This window comes from Parasteatoda tepidariorum, chromosome 8 (assembly GCF_982258835.1).
Source record: "Parasteatoda tepidariorum strain Cologne lab strain chromosome 8, Ptep-v5.0, whole genome shotgun sequence".
Taxonomy (NCBI): Eukaryota; Metazoa; Arthropoda; class Arachnida; order Araneae; family Theridiidae; genus Parasteatoda; species Parasteatoda tepidariorum.
The window spans coordinates 68,144,904-68,161,764 of record NC_141762.1 but is presented as its reverse complement, the minus strand read 5'-3'; the positions used below and the strand labels follow the sequence as shown (position 1 = coordinate 68,161,764).

The window sequence follows — 16,861 nt, the reverse complement described above, 5'->3', positions numbered from 1 at the left end:
CAAAAATATGTTTTGATATTTTTTTAATCATAAAAAAACAATCTAATAGCTATTAAAAATATCCATTTTACAGACGATGTACCCAAAATGCCGGTACTTTATGCAGTAATTTCTTCCAGACTTTTTTACAGTGCATACATTGTATTTTATATCCATCTAAACATCAAAGTAGACTTTGGCAAGTACTCTTTTTCAAATTAAGTTCTAAAAAAATGAAATAAATGAACCCAACACACGTACAGAGAAAATGAATCGCTTTTAATGATGAATGAATAAAACACAAGAAACATGTAAGTTTTAAATGCAACAAAATAACACAAAACACATTTCGTTTAAACTGAACATTTGGTGGTTTTTTCTTCAATGATTTTTTTCATCATTTTTCTAATTAATGATCGATATTCTTTCAAATAAACTCCCTTCAATAAATTATATGGGCACTTATAAAATCATAAAAAATCAATGAAGAATGGGAATGAAACAAAAAAAAATATTTAATGCAGTTCAATACAATATTTTACACATGAATCCCAAACTGTGACATGATTAATAAATAATTACTGTTAGAAAACAAACAATTGAAGCTTAAATTTTCATTACAACTTAAAAAAATTACTTGTTTTCTTAACCATTTTTAATGATTAATGAAATGTGTGCTTAGTTTATAAAGATTCATTAGTTTCGTAAAATGTTTAAATATTTCTCTATTAGCAGCGTAGAATGTTTTGCAATTTATTAAATGAAGAAAATTGTTTGTTTTCTAAAAGGCATTTGCATATGCAACACCGAAAATAAACTAATAAGAGGGTTTTTTTCCATCACAGTTTGAGAATAAATACAGATGATTAAATTAGATGAATAATTTAAATAAAATGATTCATAAATAGTTCATCGATTGATTTTGTTTTGCTTGATGGCCTTTTTTTTGGAGAAATCCAGCTCCAGTTGGTGGTAAAAATAATTTAGAAGACCTGAAAAAAATAGAAAATAAAGAGAATAAACTTATATTCAACAATTTAGTTTTTCTTTTCAATTTCTAAATTTAACTCACTCTATCAACAAAGAATGAAAGATAAAAATATATTTTAAAAAAATCTATATTCACAGAATTCTGAATTATTCATTGTATTTTCACGATTATATAGTCGTATTTCTTGGTAAAAACAAATTTGATAAATGGTAAAAATTAAATAGTTTATTATTATAGCAATCTTTTAAATAAACGAATTTGAAACACATTGTCTCAGCACAAGGAATAACTTTTAGTATTTTAACATTTTTATTTTGTTTTTAATTTCAAATTTTTTTAATTTTATTTCTGGGTATGTATAACTGATTCATATAGCGTTTATATGATACTTACTAGTCACCCTTTGGTAACTTTGAGGTATCTATACATATAAACTTGTTTTCAGACTAGTTATTTTAATTCAAGGTTGAAGGGGAAGTTTTTAAATGAGAACAACACATTTTTGCTTTATTTGCTTACAGTAAAGCTTCAGTGCATTTAAAACGAAGGTAATATCTTTCGATTATCTTATCTTGATTCGTTTGTTACAAGGAGAAGAAAGTTATTGCATCTGAGGAAATTACCGTATTGCATGGTTATAACATTTCTGGTAAGAAACCTCTCACCAGAAATGTTAATAAAACCTCTCACCATGTTAATAAAATTAAAATATACGGTTCTCAAACAATTCATTTGGTAATTTTTCGGGTCATATGGTAATGGTTTACCAAAAATTCTGGTTTTCAAAGTTGTAGTTTTTTAACCACACATTTAACACAAAATACAAAACTGAAAAATAAATTTAACCAATCAATTGTTTTTTTATGTCATATTCTAAGATATCATGATTAAATGACCAAATTTTACCACAATTACCAAACTCTTTCACGCAGTATAAACTCACATTTTAGTGTAAATTATACAAACATCATTCCTAAAGCGCTTCTGTAAAAATTACTTAACTTTTTGATATTCCCTCATAATTAGAAACACCGTAAATTTTATCTAGCATATATTCTGCTAGAATGACCATGTTTTTTCTCAGTGTCTATATCGAATTTTACTTAAATACAATGCCCCTACTTTTTGCACTTGATTGCCTAGGGGTATTCAACAGAGATTCATTGATTATTTACCAATGTTTACCCCTTACAGAGAACGGATATTCAGCTGATAATTAATGAATCGAACTAAGCTTTCATATCAAAACTAAAGTCATAAACTATCCCACTGAAAATACTGGATTAGAGACAGACATGCTTAAATTGCTCAAACTTGCAGTGAAATAAACAGCTTGGGTATTCAACAGCGGATATTCAGCTGATAATTAATGAATTGAACTAAGTTTTCATGTCAAAACTAAAGTCATAAACAATCCCACTGTAAATGCTGGATTAGAGACAGACATGCTTAAATTGCTCAAACTTGCAGTGAAATAAACATCTTGGGTATTCAACAACATTTTAAGTTCTTTTTGGTGTGGCGAGAATTGAGTTTCATTCGCGTAAACCGTAACGCTAACCTTATTTTCCAACCATACCGGTTCTGAGATTTGAAAGAATAGTTTTGAGTATGCACAGTGTAGACCAAATAGTGTTAGCGTTTGAGCTACAGGAAATAGTTATGCAAAATCTCCTTTAGAGAATATTTTTTGTCTTCGTTATCATCATCACAAAGCGGTATCATTGTAGCGGCTCTAGCTGCATTACCGGCGTGTGTTGAATCAACAGAAGCTGAATTTGTATTTGGACATTTAGCCCGCAAATTGTAAAAAATTCCTGATCAAATTTTTAAATCAAATCCTGGCATTTAGGACGTATCATCCGTAAAGTCCGGTAAAATATCATACCATAATTTTTACTGTAGTATTTATTTAGTTGGAGTGATTCAGTGATTTTATGGTAATTATTACTGTAAAAATTACGGCATATCAGATTTTTCATTCCGTAACATGTTCAGATAAGAATGGATTTTACGGTGAAAAATAGCTGCCCCCTGAGTGCCGGTATTTTTACCGTAATTTTATCCGGAAATCACTTGAGAATTATTTATACTTTTCTTTTGTTGATTGATATGATTAATTATTTACTAGTGTTATACGTAAATGTAGAGAAACTCTTGTGAATTGTGATGAAGCCTGTTCTTAATTTTAAATTGCTACCTTACATTTCAAGAGGAATTTAAAAGTTCCTGTTTTTGGAATTTTTTTCAAAGCAACACTTAATAGTTATTTGCTGAAAATTGTTTATTACATAATTATGATATTTTTTGAACAAAATATTTTATTACTGGTATGAATAAAGCTTGAATTGGAATTTGCGATGTCTTTGTGTTATATTTAATGCATATCTTAGATATGCATTAAAAGCACATGGATCATAAAAACCATACTCTTTAACTACATTTAAGTAGCTGAATAAAGCCCACCTTATAACAACAGGCGTTGTGGGTTCGACGGTCACGGAGGTTAAGGATACACTATTTCGTGAACAACGGCAGGCCATTCGATGGTCAGCTTTGTCGCTTCACCAACAAGAATAGAACCCCAGCCCTTTGATAATTACAGCTCTGTGTCTTAAGTTGTTATTATATTATAGTCAATAATATGAGATGTAAAGGTTTAAAATATTAACTAAATGATTCAATCAGTATTAAAAGCGATGCTATGATGTTAACACTATCTGAGAAATAAGAAAAATAAGTTTTATACATTATGTAATAATATTATCGCAAAATTTAGTTGTCATTTTTTTATTTCTGATTTCTTTAAAAACCACCCGAAAAAATTTTTCAAAATCTTCACTTTTAGAATGAAAGTTACACAATCTTTTAAATCTATCACCTCTGCATGCAGTCATAAAAGAGGACATCGCATTAATCTATCCGTGTTTAATTAATTAACATTGGAGTTGAATACGCTAAAAAAAAGTTAAGTTACGCAAAACGTCTTGTTCAACCTTACCTGAGTTCGTAGAATAATATTTCTAGATTCAAATCATACAAGGCAGCTGAGTATATCGTAGTGAGAATCCATATTGTGAATTGTTGGCATTCGTAGAAGCATCACTGTTGCTTTTCACTCGTAGCATGAATGGCTTACTGCGGGCTAAAGAAGAAACAATTACATACTTAAAACTAAAAAAAGAACTACAAACAAAAATTTGGTGATGAAATAGGTTTTAATGTACTTATTGAAATCAGAATACAATTTGCTGAACAATTTGATTGCGCGTAGCTCTCTGGTTTGGATAACCGGCTTAAAAAAAGGCGTCCTATGAATCAGTCACATTTTAAACTAGCAGGCGATGTGCGATAGCCTCAAAATAATATTACCCATTCACAATTTAAAGCATCTGACAATTTCTCGGCAATGAAATCTTAATTCACTGGTCCTCACCGTAAACAGAGATTTCATTGAGCTGAAAATAAAATTGCATTTCCAAATCTTTTTAAATATTACTGCATTTTAAATGTAATTTCGTTCATGATGCTTAAAGCAAACTTACTTTTGCCAATTTAATGCCTGATTTGCCCCTCTCAGAAACTGTGGTTTTTCTAGTTTTCTTTCTAACCTTCATTTTTCGTTGGCAACTTGTCGTTTAATATTTTAAATCGCTTTTATTTCTTCTCATTCACGTTTGGCAAGTCCTGAAAACTGGCGTTTGCTTTTGAAAGTTAGAAGCATGCTGACTGTTAATTCTTATTTGTATATTTTTGCAGCAAACTGAAGTTTTTAATCAAATAATGTAATGCATTGTGTTACGTCGCTTAATTAAAAATGCGTCTTTTTTTATTCATTTTTTATAAAGAAAAAATTTTAAAATAAAAATTTAGAGTTCAAATGGATCACATCATTTTGAACTTGCATACAATAATTAAAAACATGTCTCTTATGGACTAAAATTTTGTTCACATTTTTCTGCCTTCTCTCCAAAATTATTAAAAAGAGTAACCACTTCACGCAACATTAAATGTCCAACTAATTTCTAACATTTTCTAAAAAGATCCAAACACAAACGAAAGGAAAAATCCATGTATTATTCGGTATAAAATTATAAAGTTAAAATAAGTTCAAAAATTTAAAATTTTAGTAATTTTTGATAAATGTATCTAATGGAGAAAAAAATTGTCGATAATTAATCATTACTAAGTCTAGCGTCTCTCTATTTATATTGGAAAAATACTTACAGATGAGTAAATCTCTGTCGTGTAATTTTGTGCCACAGAAACGATCTTCTCCGGGTCCCATTCCATCCTCTGAGCCTTGATCAATGCCAACAAAATCGTCTTCATTACAGATTGAGCCACTTGCTCCACCGTCGTGGGGAGCACCCCAAGAGAAGGACCCTATAGTTTCGGTTTCCCATTTAATGGAACAGAAATTTTCTTCCACTCTGACACAGGAGGTGTAGCGCAAATTGCTCAGATAGCGCACTTGACCTTCTGCTCTAGCTCCATAATTAAAGCTCCTTACAACATCGCTCGGGTTCCTAAAGTATTGAAGGCAACCTGCTGGAGCTGAAATTGGAAAATAGGTCAAAATAACGTGATAGATTGCAGAAAAAAAATAGTTACGTTTTGAATTATCGTTATTACATTGGCAAACGGCAAAAATTATTTTTATCAAATACAGTTTTGATTGTTTCAGAATGCAAATTGATCACCCTATTCTTCGTTAATAAAAATTCAAACATATGGCTTTTTTCATGAGCTGTTCTTAAAACTGCTGCCTGATTTTTAAAAAAAATTTGAATTTCGTCATTAAAGAAACATGAAGTTTAAGAACTTGCAAAAATTTGTATACCAAATGATGTAACACTTTTCAGTCATTTATTATTGAAATAAAAAAAAATACGAAGGAAATATATTTATTTATATTTTGCATGTGATTAATCTTTCAACGCATGCGTTTTACATTTGTATGAAAAATGTTTTCCTGACTTAAAAAAAGAAAACAGAACCATATTTCCAGAATTGGCTTCACTCATATTTCGAAAGTAAAAAAATTGAAAGCTGAAATGCGTTTTCGTTTAGAAAAAACACACATTTGTGTTCTGCTTTCGTAACTCAAGTTATCGTCTGCAGTAATTGGTTAGCTTTTCTAAATTTAGTGCTTGAATCATCTGAACAGTGGCACAATAAAAAAAATTAATAAATAAATATATATTTTTATGTTTTTACATGGGTAAAATGTTAATTACGTGGGTAAAATGTTTTCCTGTCTTGAAAAACTTAGAACCTTATTTCCAAATTGCGACTTCATTCATATTTTGAAAGTAAAAAATTCGAATGATAAAATGTCTTTTCATTCAGAGAAAACATGCATTTGTGTTCTGATTTCTGAACTAAAAATATCGTTTGCAGTAATTGGTTAACCTTTCTAGGTTTAGCTTTTGAATCATTGAAATTGCGTAGCAGTACGTGTAAATATGATTATTTTATCAAAAGTTACGCAAGTGTTCAACTTTTTTTTTGTTTTGTTTTGCACACTGATCACTTGCCTTAATTCTGTTTTTGAATATGACGATTTTACTCTGAACGATCAAAAATGTAATTCGCTAAAAACACACTAAAAATGATTATAATTTTTAAAAAAAGCATGCGTAAGATAGAACTATTACTTTCTAAAAGTAACAAATATATGTTTGTTCAGAGATATACCTATTTTATTAATTAGCCATTGAAAAATTTCAGTTATATTTAGGAATATAATTTACCCATATTCAGACTTCCGCATTCTATCATTGAAATCTTGATTTTCCATCTTCGAGACATTTTGTCACCATTACTTACAACACTCAACACAACTGGATTTCCTGAGCCACGCCCCATGTCAACATACACTGAAAATAATAATTTTTATTAATTTTTTAGCAAAAATATTAGTTGAAATTATGAATTCAAAACAATTTACATTCAGTAATAAGATATAAAATTTACAGAATTTTTTTTCAACATTTAATACATGCCGCAAGAAAAATAAAAACCGTAAATCGTAATTGTTACTTAAGTTCTAAATGAAATGGAAACATTTCAAGGTATAAATTATAAAATTTAAGGATTTTTCTTAGATATAAAAGCGAAAGTAATTCTTTATTTGAAAAATATATTACATTCAATAGTTGAAATTCGCATTGTCTTAAATAAAATTAATACCTTAAAAACCTTTAAACATCCATTTTGAAATTTTTTTTTTAAGAAAAAAAACAGTAGCTCTTTAAAGTGAGTAAAAGAATAAGTGAAAACGATTTTTTAGAATTGCTTTCCAATTTTATAATTAAAACATTTGCTTCGATAATACAATCAGTTAGATGTTTAACAATGATATTAATAGTAGTAGTAAAAAGCAAAAACAGTCCTGCAATAGCTATTTTATTTTATTTTATAACCGTCGTTGAACAGCCGACCCAATTTTTGGGTTTGCGACTAATGTTAAACTCCATAGCCTTGTAATTTTAAAACCAATCCAGAAGACAAGGGAACTCCTGGATCAAGTATTAGGAGAATTTTGCCTTCGTGGAGGACTTTTTGATGGAACTAACCCGCATTTACGTTACATGGAGAGGAAGATCACGAGAACCTCCCACAGTTAGCCTGACGTCAAGGGGACTCTAACCCATGATCCGTCAACCACTGAGGATATTTCACGTCAGCACTGTGGCCGGTGCAAGCCAGATGCGGAATTCGCATAGACCGGCCATCTCCGGGATCGAACCCCGGTTCACCTCATTGGAAGGCGAAAGCTCTGTCCCCTGAGCCATCGCGACTCTGCAATAGCTATTTGTAGACCAAGGGATCATGGAGGTTGGAGTGCCACAATTTTGAGATCTGCGACGTAATGGTGGCAATATGGTCTCAGCATTGCTCGCCGGCGACCTTTACTTCTGAAACTAGTTGCAACTCTTTAATCGAAAGCTGGGTGGCTTTAAGCCACTATGGTGGATAGTACCCCATTTCTTCATAATGCCAGATCAGAGTCATAACCATTGTGTCATCGTGGCTTAATCAACAATAGCAAGAAACGTTTTAATGTGAAGGTATTATATCATCTCACCACTTAGTAGTCTATTGCAATTGAATACCTACAAATGACGTCATCATACGCAAATCATGGCATTTGTCGATTCAGAAGTCAATCAGGTTGACAGACACGCGTGATGTCGTTTACAGGTATCCAATTAAATATGACTTAAATCACAAATTATCACTTACCTTCCCCTCGAGAGGAATGTCCCCAATTTAGAGCATAATTTGAATTTTTAATAATTTTATCAATCATTTTACGAAATTTAAAATTAACTGTAACAAGCAATAAACTTACAGTGCTGTCCTTTATTTTCTCCGCACAGAATTGGCAATCTTTCTCCCACTGTGGTACGCACCATGAAGGAATCTGTCGTGCACAAACCCATATCATCAGGTTCGGACAAGAAAAATTCGTGGAAATCCAATCTCAATTGGCAAACGTTATCAGGCTTTTCGATAGTCACTTGGCATGTGTCTGTACCATTTTCTTGATTTGGGTAATTTCTGTTTACAAACACCGTTTCATTTTGACTTGTAATATCACCACATGTAAATTTAGCTGTAAGAATAAAAACAAATTTTTTTTTTTACATTTCCAGTGAAATGAGTGAAATTGAGATACATTTAAAATACACTCTTTAGATACTTTTTTTTAAAATTTAAACTTTCTCTCGATAAGTTTGTAAAATAAATTTATTTTATGGCAATAAATTTATTTGATATCACTGTTAATTTTTTTTTAATTTTTGAAAATTACTATATTAAATAATTACGCATTCAAATTTTTAAATTTAAAAATTATCTTGCATTTATAAGTTAAATTTTTACTATAAGCAATAAATTTATAGTTAAAAGTTGATTAAAATGCTCAGTTGATGTTTTACTCAAAATACAAAAACAATGTTTAGTATTACGGTAAAAAGATACATAAAAAATTTATGGTCTGAACTACCAGAATATGGAAAAAATTTACAGTGTTTCTGGCTCGATGGGAACATGAAAAAGATTGGCAATTTTAATCGAAGTTATTTATTCAAATTTTTAAATTTTTTAAATTTTTTATTAAATTATGGTTTTATAATGCGTGATAAAATTTGCTAAATGTGGTTATTTTATCATGATACCTTAGAGCATGGCATTTAAACAATCCATTCGGCTGTATTTATTTTTTAATTTACTATTTTTTATTAAATTTGTGGTAACTATAAGATGGAAAACCTGAATTTTCGATTACCAGATGAACGGAAAGATACAAAATGAATAGTTTAAATACCGTATACTTTGATTTTACTACCGGGATTATGTTGGTTTATTTTACCGACCGTTGGTATTTCCGTTGTTAAAAAAATTCTGGTAAAATTTACCATATGGTACGGAAATTTTACCAGAATTTTTTTCGCCGTGTAGCAACAAAAGATCTGAAAATCTTTTAGATTATTTAACAAAACCTTTTTTAAAATAAATATAGCATTTCTGTATTTTTTATTTGAATTATCATACTTTGTTGGACATGAAAAATTTTTAGAAACTATTTTCCTTTCGTAATAACATGATTTAAAGAATACTATTGACCATCGAAAAATAATTATATGCAGAGAGTCTGAAAAAATTTAGAATAATTATGTACAGAGAGTATGAAAAATTTAGAATAATTATACACACAGCCAGAAAAAATAATCATATAAAAATAATTATATACATAATTATATATGTTATTTAGACTACTGTCCGAAGCCAACGCAAGGAATATCAGAACCAAATTTTATATGTTAGATGAACTCACTTGACCCCTTACAGTTTACTCTGGTTATATTTTAAAATTACAAAGTAATAACTTGAGAAGACACAATTACAGATATACAATTAAATGAAATTTGCACGGTAAATTTAAAAAGTGAAATTGTCACACTAGAGTATGTTGGAGTCATTCAGGATTAACTAACTGCGTTAATAAATCAAGATATTTTAAGGGGAAAAAATTCATTAGGAAATGCTCAAATAATCTCACAACTATGAAACAAGAGTAGTTTTTCTTAAACCTCTAAAATTATGGGAGAGAACGACACCTTTCCCACACCTCGGCTTTAGAGGAAGAACACGTTTGGTTACATTTTGAAAACACTTAGATTCTAGTTTATAGAGGTTTATCTGGTTTATGATCTTCTTAAAGCATGCAGAATTAATCTATTCTGCCAGGTATTTAAATTCTACGGTATTAAAGAGAGAATTGTGTTCTCTAAACAATTTTTCAGTGTTAAGTTATTTTTTTATTTTAAATCCAATTAAATATCCCTTAATGCGTTAGCTTCTCATCAAAATTAATTTTCCAGTTATTCCTGATGCATGAGTTTTTTTAATTATTAAATTTTTAAACTAGGCAAAAAGAAAATTATTTTGAAGCATCTTAAAAATATTTAAAAAAAAACCCTATTTTAATTTCATAATTTCCCATGAGATTTATTGGCTAAGGAAATAAAAAAGCACTAAATTTGGGATGAATGTCTCGATTAATATAAGAACGATAATAATTTCCAGGCTATTTCAGCTTCTCTATTATGTTCTCACAAAAGCACGAGCCATTACACAATGAGCTATTATCCTTCCGGAAATTGTTTTTGCGGTAGAAGTCTCGAATTTTTCTCTTCTAAGCTCTGAATAAAGCCGATCGAACTCTGAATAGAATGAAAAATTAATACTGCAGGGTATTATTCCATTCAGGGAATTTATCGCTTTTGGCGACGTCTTTGATGATGGCTAAGACTTGCCTCTTTTAGAATGGATATTGATTAAGTATTATGTCGATTTGTCACTTACACAGACAGCAAGTACTCAAACCACGAGCACATGTTCCAATATTAGTTCCTTTTCTTCGATCACAATCGTTGGCATCACTTAAACATATTCCTTCATCACCAGATATTCCTTTGCATGGAGAATTTTGATATCGAATTATAGTAATAAGGTCACCTGTAAAAAGAAATGAGTGATGTCTGTAATAAATACGGAATTAAAAATGCAGCAAAATAAAATTTGTGTATGTATAATACATAAATTATTATGCATAAATTTGATAATAAACTTTGGACAACAAGCAATTAAATTCTAATTTCTTCTATAAGTTAATATTTTTAAGTTCACAGGTTAAATACAAAATTTTAGTACAAAACTGAAAAAAGAATTAAGGAAATTCTTTTTTTCTTAAAAAAAAATCTTATTGTATATAAGCAAATTTAATTTTTACAAACGAAAGCTGAAAATGTTATATTATAAGCCTTGAGTATATGTTAGTAGCCCAAGCGCCAGACGATAATTATTATAGACGCGGTAAAAAACAAAAAAGAAATAAGCTCTTTCAGGCTGGCTTATTTCGATAATAGAGATTTTCATTTAATTTAAAAGCATGTAAAGTAAAAGAAATATTAGAAATATTCAAACCGTATTTTACATCGATTTAAACTTACAGAGAAAAAAATATGAATAGTCTCTCCTATCGTGTAAAAACGAAACTAGGATTTTTATTTACTTCATAAAGTATTTATATTATTTTAACCAAGAATGTATTTGAAATGCAAAGTCTAATTTTTTTTTTAAAAAAAGGTGAATTATTTAATTAATCAAGATTAGTTACTTATTGAAATGTGCTGAGAAAAAATTTAAACAATATATGTTTTATCTTGAAGAAAAAAAAGTTTCTGAAAAATGATGGGTTGAAAAAAAATGCCGACAGTAAAAATTTAGTAGAGAAATGTAGCACAATTAATTTAAATGCAAACGATTATTTTAAAATTGATAAATAATTGCACTGCTACGTTTCCGAATGGCAACACATTGAAAATCTGTTTGGAACAATATTTTAAGAAAGTTTCAATTATGACTCAAGAGATATTTTATGGAATAAGCGGATTAAAGAATAAAAAAAAACTGTACAATAAGCGTACTTAATAATAAACTAAAGACGTAACTAAGTATAAACTAAGACAGTGGTTCAAAGATGAAGAAATATTTTTGCAGCCAGGGTAAGTTTTATTTTATTGATAAACTTCCATCACCATTTATTTTAGAAAAGCTTAAATGCTTTTGGTACAAATCAAATTTTATCAAAGCTCGAATTTTTTCATTGAATAAACGTAACTTAGACAATTTTTAAAAATATTTCTAATTTAAAATCCAAAAAGATGAAAAAAAAAAGTTTATTTTTTTCATAAATTTAAACTAACAACTTCTTCATTAGAATTCTCTAATATCTTTCTAACTTTCCTATTTTAAAATTATAATCTATCTATAAATACGTACTTGAAATTCGATAAGTTTACTGCGCAAATCTCGACTCAAATCAATTCAGCAATAAAAATACATTTACATTTAAAAGAAATTATTCTTACCTAAGTTAGCTGGTCTATTTTGAGCAAATGCACCATCCAAGAACAAAGTTACTCCAAGAAAAATTAACGCCCCAGCAGCAAGTTGCCTCCACATCCTATTATGGAAAAAATCAAAATCTTTAATTAAAAAAATTTCAAGAAATTATCAATAAAATTATTTACACTTTTTCTCCATGACTACGATTTTAAAATTTTGGTTTTTCCATGATAAAAATTTAATAAATTCCAATTATACTAATTATAAAATTCTGTTTCTATTTGTTATTGCCTATTATTAGGTCTTCAAATTTTTAACTCATTCACTTATTAATATCTTCTTGTTTTCCGAATTTCCTTTTTGGAATCCATGCTGAACTGTTCCATATTTTTTTGCCGGTGCCATAAGTATTAAAAACATTTATCAAATTATTTTCTTTTGTTTTCATTTATACGTTGTTTTGTGTGCAATTTAACTTAAACGGTAAGATAGCTGTGAGTAATAGAAACTATTGAACTATTCTTTGTTAAATATATTATTTGTTACAAATTTTTAACTAATAAAAAATAAACTTTTGAGTATCATATGTTACTCAAAAGGGGAGAACAATTTATAAAATGGAAATTATACTATGTGTAGAATGAGGTTTATCGAAATATATTTTATTACATTTTTACATAGAACTGATGTAAATATTCTTTATTTAATATTTTGTAATATTTTTTTATTAGAGTTCACAGAAATCCAGAAACTAAGCGAATGTGTTAAACAGATTTAAAACTTTCGGATTCCAGATAAGAAAAATTATATACATACATATACACTTTAAAATGACAAAAATAATATAATGATAGTATAAGTAACAGATTTTGGTTATTTTCGTCCTTAACTTTTCCTTTCAATAACATGAAAATTACATTTTCCAAAATTACTGCTATCACTGTTTTCCTCTGATCAAGATTACTAGATGGATCGGTCCAACTAGGATGGGAATCGTGAAAGCGTACTTTAAATAAAAATGTTTCTCTTAAACTATTCATAAGGCTTTTTAAAAGTTTTTTTAAAAATTTATTTGCCATAAGATAAGAAGATAATAAATATTTTGATTTTGATCAAGATTATTGAGAAAAATGTTCACGTTTTCTATTTTTGTTGTTAAAAAAACAATTTAACAGACAATAAAAAAGTTTTTATCAGGAGTTAAAAGAAAAAATTATTATCATTTGGCTTTCTAAATAACATTTTATTGAATTCTTTTTAATTATTTTATTGTTCATTGCGTCACTCTAAAAAATTTTGTTAAGAAAAATAAATATTATTAATTTTTTCAGTGAAAGATTTTTTTCAACGATTAGATAATCTGTAGGCCATGGCATATTTGAAAAGATTACTGAGCCCGCTGAGATTATTTTCACACTTCAAATTGAGTAAATTTACAAGTCAAATTATATTCACAAATTATTTATGTTACATACAGAAATTGTTTTTAGGATTATGTTGGCCCCAAGAAATTTTTTGTGATTTATTGCTTACATTTCAAGAATTCCGAACTACAGAAAAAAAATGTGCAGTAGGTTTAAAATCTTAAGCTTAAATTTTTTATTTTTATTTTTAATATATTTTTGGATTTTCATTTCTTTTTATTTCCAATTCATTCTACTTAAACAGAATATAAACTACTTGCTTTAAAGTGTGTAGAATAATTTTCAAAGCATAAATTCCATCATTTTTTTAAAAAAATTTTTAAGTATACGCAATTTTTATCAATTTCAAACTATTTTGAATTTTTAATTAAAATTTCAATTATTAAATTTCTAATAAATTATTTAAAATTAGATATCGAGAAAAATCTCCAAATCAAATAATGATAAATTAAAAAAATGATGTTTGTAGCAACTAAGATTGGAATTTAAGATATTTATAAACCTGTCAATCAGGTTACTAATAGTAATGATTTTAAAAAATAAGCATCAATCTTTAAAAAAAATCTGTGTAATATTTGGGTACTGTTTCGAGAAAAGTTAATTTAAGCGGCTTATTTTGTTTCGAAATAGATACAACAAATAACAAAGTAACATTAACGGAAAAAAAACTTGAATTCAGCTCTAAGATTTTATAAGATCACCGCTATTAAGGAATATTTTATTCATTAATTCCGTATTAAAATGTCTCATGAAATATAAAATCGTAAATTTAAACAATATAACATTTCAAGGTTGTGAATTCCCGGAAGATAGGTAACCGACGAACCGTAATAATGGCCTCTGGCATTGAATCCACTAATGGACATTCCGGTTTGAAATCATAAAACGTGAGTTTTACTGCTCAAGCGGGCATGAAGCCAGACGTGTGACAGATATTAATATGGTAGAGAATCCACATTAATTGTTTTGTTCTTTTCAATTATCCTTCTTTTTCAGATTCATACACTTAGTTATAATTAAAAATATATAGTTACATATATCAAACTCTTCTAATTTATTGCTTTAGTCTAAGTTAATCAAAATTATCCTTTAATAATCATATTTTAATTTATTCTAAGAAAACAAAAACGCTTTATAAATACTTTTACAGACATAATGGTACAGTAGTTAAAGAAAAGCTTAATAATTACGCGTTTTCAAAAAGTATATCGAGTCTTAAATTTACTTCACAGTTAACTTTATTTTGCAGTTTGATAATGAAATTCTTTTTTAAAAAAATTATGTAACGGTTGCTTTAATTTTACGCCCAAAAAATGCCATGCATACTCCAGTATTTAGCAGGACTTAGTTAAAAAAGGTTAGCTTAATGAATGATAACAATTTAACAACTCAAATAAATCGTGAAATAATTTTATGTTTCGTAATTAACAGGTACCTTAACAGGAATATACACAATTGTATTTTTTACTATGAGGAATTATAAATAAACGCAGTAATTTTTTTTTTCTTATTTAATATGTCAGCTAATGCAATTTATGATAACAAGAGGGAACATCAAGAATATATTTTCAAAACATTGCAATAAATATGGAGCAAAAAATTTAAAAAAAGTAGAATGTAACTTTAATAATAGCATCAAGCTAGAATAATATCATATTATTTACTTGATATAAAAAAAATAAGTCATGCCATATTTACACGTTAAAAATAAAATTTACACTTACTTTATTGGCTGATGCTATTTGCTGGAGTTACTTAAAGAAAGTGGTATTTTCGGCAAACAGAATTTCCTAGGATGTTTGCCCAAAAAATGTTTGACACGATTGCCAAAATATCAAAAGTACCCCTTTTTTAATAGAGTAGCATGTCTTACTCACCTAAAAACTCAAGGGTACTTGCTTCTCTGAACCGATCTGAAGGTGTGTGGGCCACGAGTCATGCAATCCCAATGTCTTGGCAATCCGGAAGTATGACCTGACCTTGCTTTATAGATTGCCTAAAGCAGGTTGCCGAGGAATCCCCTCCCCGCATCTTCACCAATAGATGTCTTGAAATCTCACAAGCGAATCAACACGGTCGTTGGCCCCGACGGGGTCACATCTCATCCCCTCCGGCTGTGTATTGACCTCCAGTCTTTCTCCAACCTTGATCAAGGATGATAGAAGATGAGGAGGATGAAGTTGGAGAAAGCGACCACTTGCTGATCAAAAATATTCTTGGAGAGGGTGGTAGCCCAATTTTTCTGGATAGGGTGTCAACGTCAAAATGACAGAAAGTTTTTTTGTTTTTTGTTTGCTTTTTGTGATTGACAAGTTAAATCCCCGGAGTATGAATAGATTAGTCATAAATACAAGTTTCGGCACTTATAAATAAGGGATATTTGTTTCTTCTTCTTTTAATTTACTTGAAGATGTCTAGTCCTTTAGTCGTCTTGTCTCGAATTCTTTATGATATCTTCTTTATCCAATCGCAAACACTTTCTTAAACTTGTTTATCAATGTTTTTATAAACAATTTTTTTGCCAGCTGGGCATGGAAGGAAAATTTTTCTAATTTTTTCCTCCCAAGTAATTCGCTATTAAACAATCAACATGATTTTTTTTTTTCAAAAATATTTTTGTAAGGCAAACTGCTCTTTAAATTTTGTATGTTTACATGAGTTTTTTTTTGCTTTTTTTTTTTGCTGCATGCTGTAGTTATTTATGATTATATATATGTAATTTGATACTTGAAATTTCACCATACTTAAATTGAACTAGTTTACTTATATCAATGTCCTGTTTTTAAAAAAATTTATAACAAAGAATTACATTTAACTTAACCGTTGGATTTATAAGAGAGAATGAAAAAATATACGATGCATGAAAAAAAATGAGAATACAAATACCGGGTGTTCCATGAATGTAATACCGGATGTCCCTTTAATGCTTTTAGAATATTTTAAAAAAATGAAGTAAAAGAAAAATGCGCATGAGGGGTCTGAAATTAATATTTAAGCTAGGAAAAATGACATAATTGAAACGAAATTCTTATTAAAGTATGTG

At 28.7% G+C, this 16,861-nt stretch overlaps 1 protein-coding gene across 2 annotated transcripts; it reads right to left on the bottom strand.

The window, feature by feature from the left end:
* Positions 1 to 241: 241 nt before the first annotated feature.
* Positions 242 to 16,253, bottom strand: LOC107449346 (uncharacterized). Of its 2 annotated transcripts, none has more exons than XM_016064847.5 (8): positions 15,696 to 16,253; positions 12,418 to 12,512; positions 10,850 to 11,002; positions 8,331 to 8,594; positions 6,727 to 6,852; positions 5,198 to 5,527; positions 3,972 to 4,115; positions 242 to 971 (listed from the first exon to the last, which is right to left on the bottom strand). In XM_016064847.5, the coding sequence occupies exons 2-7, from the start codon at positions 12,509 to 12,511 to the stop codon at positions 4,000 to 4,002; spliced, it is 1,083 nt and encodes a 360-aa protein (XP_015920333.1). In that variant the 5' UTR covers position 12,512; positions 15,696 to 16,253; the 3' UTR covers positions 242 to 971; positions 3,972 to 3,999. The 2 variants fall into 2 exon arrangements, with proteins under 2 accessions (XP_015920333.1, XP_015920332.1); XM_016064846.5 differs by having other exon boundaries at positions 15,543 to 15,944.
* Between the last annotated feature and the right edge of the window lie 608 nt (positions 16,254 to 16,861).

What these genes read in the sequence shown, in the direction of transcription:
- LOC107449346 (XM_016064847.5), bottom strand. Translation starts at nt 12,511, where the DNA reads ATGTGGAGGCAACTTGCTGCTGGGGCGTTAATTTTTCTTGGAGTAACT. An exon ending in AAATAGACCAGCTAACTTAG is followed by an intron (nt 11,003 to 12,417) that starts GTAAGAATAATT and finishes TTCTTTTTACAG; the next exon opens with GTGACCTTATTACTATAATT. An exon ending in TTTGAGTACTTGCTGTCTGT is followed by an intron (nt 8,595 to 10,849) that starts GTAAGTGACAAA and finishes TTATTCTTACAG; the next exon opens with CTAAATTTACATGTGGTGAT.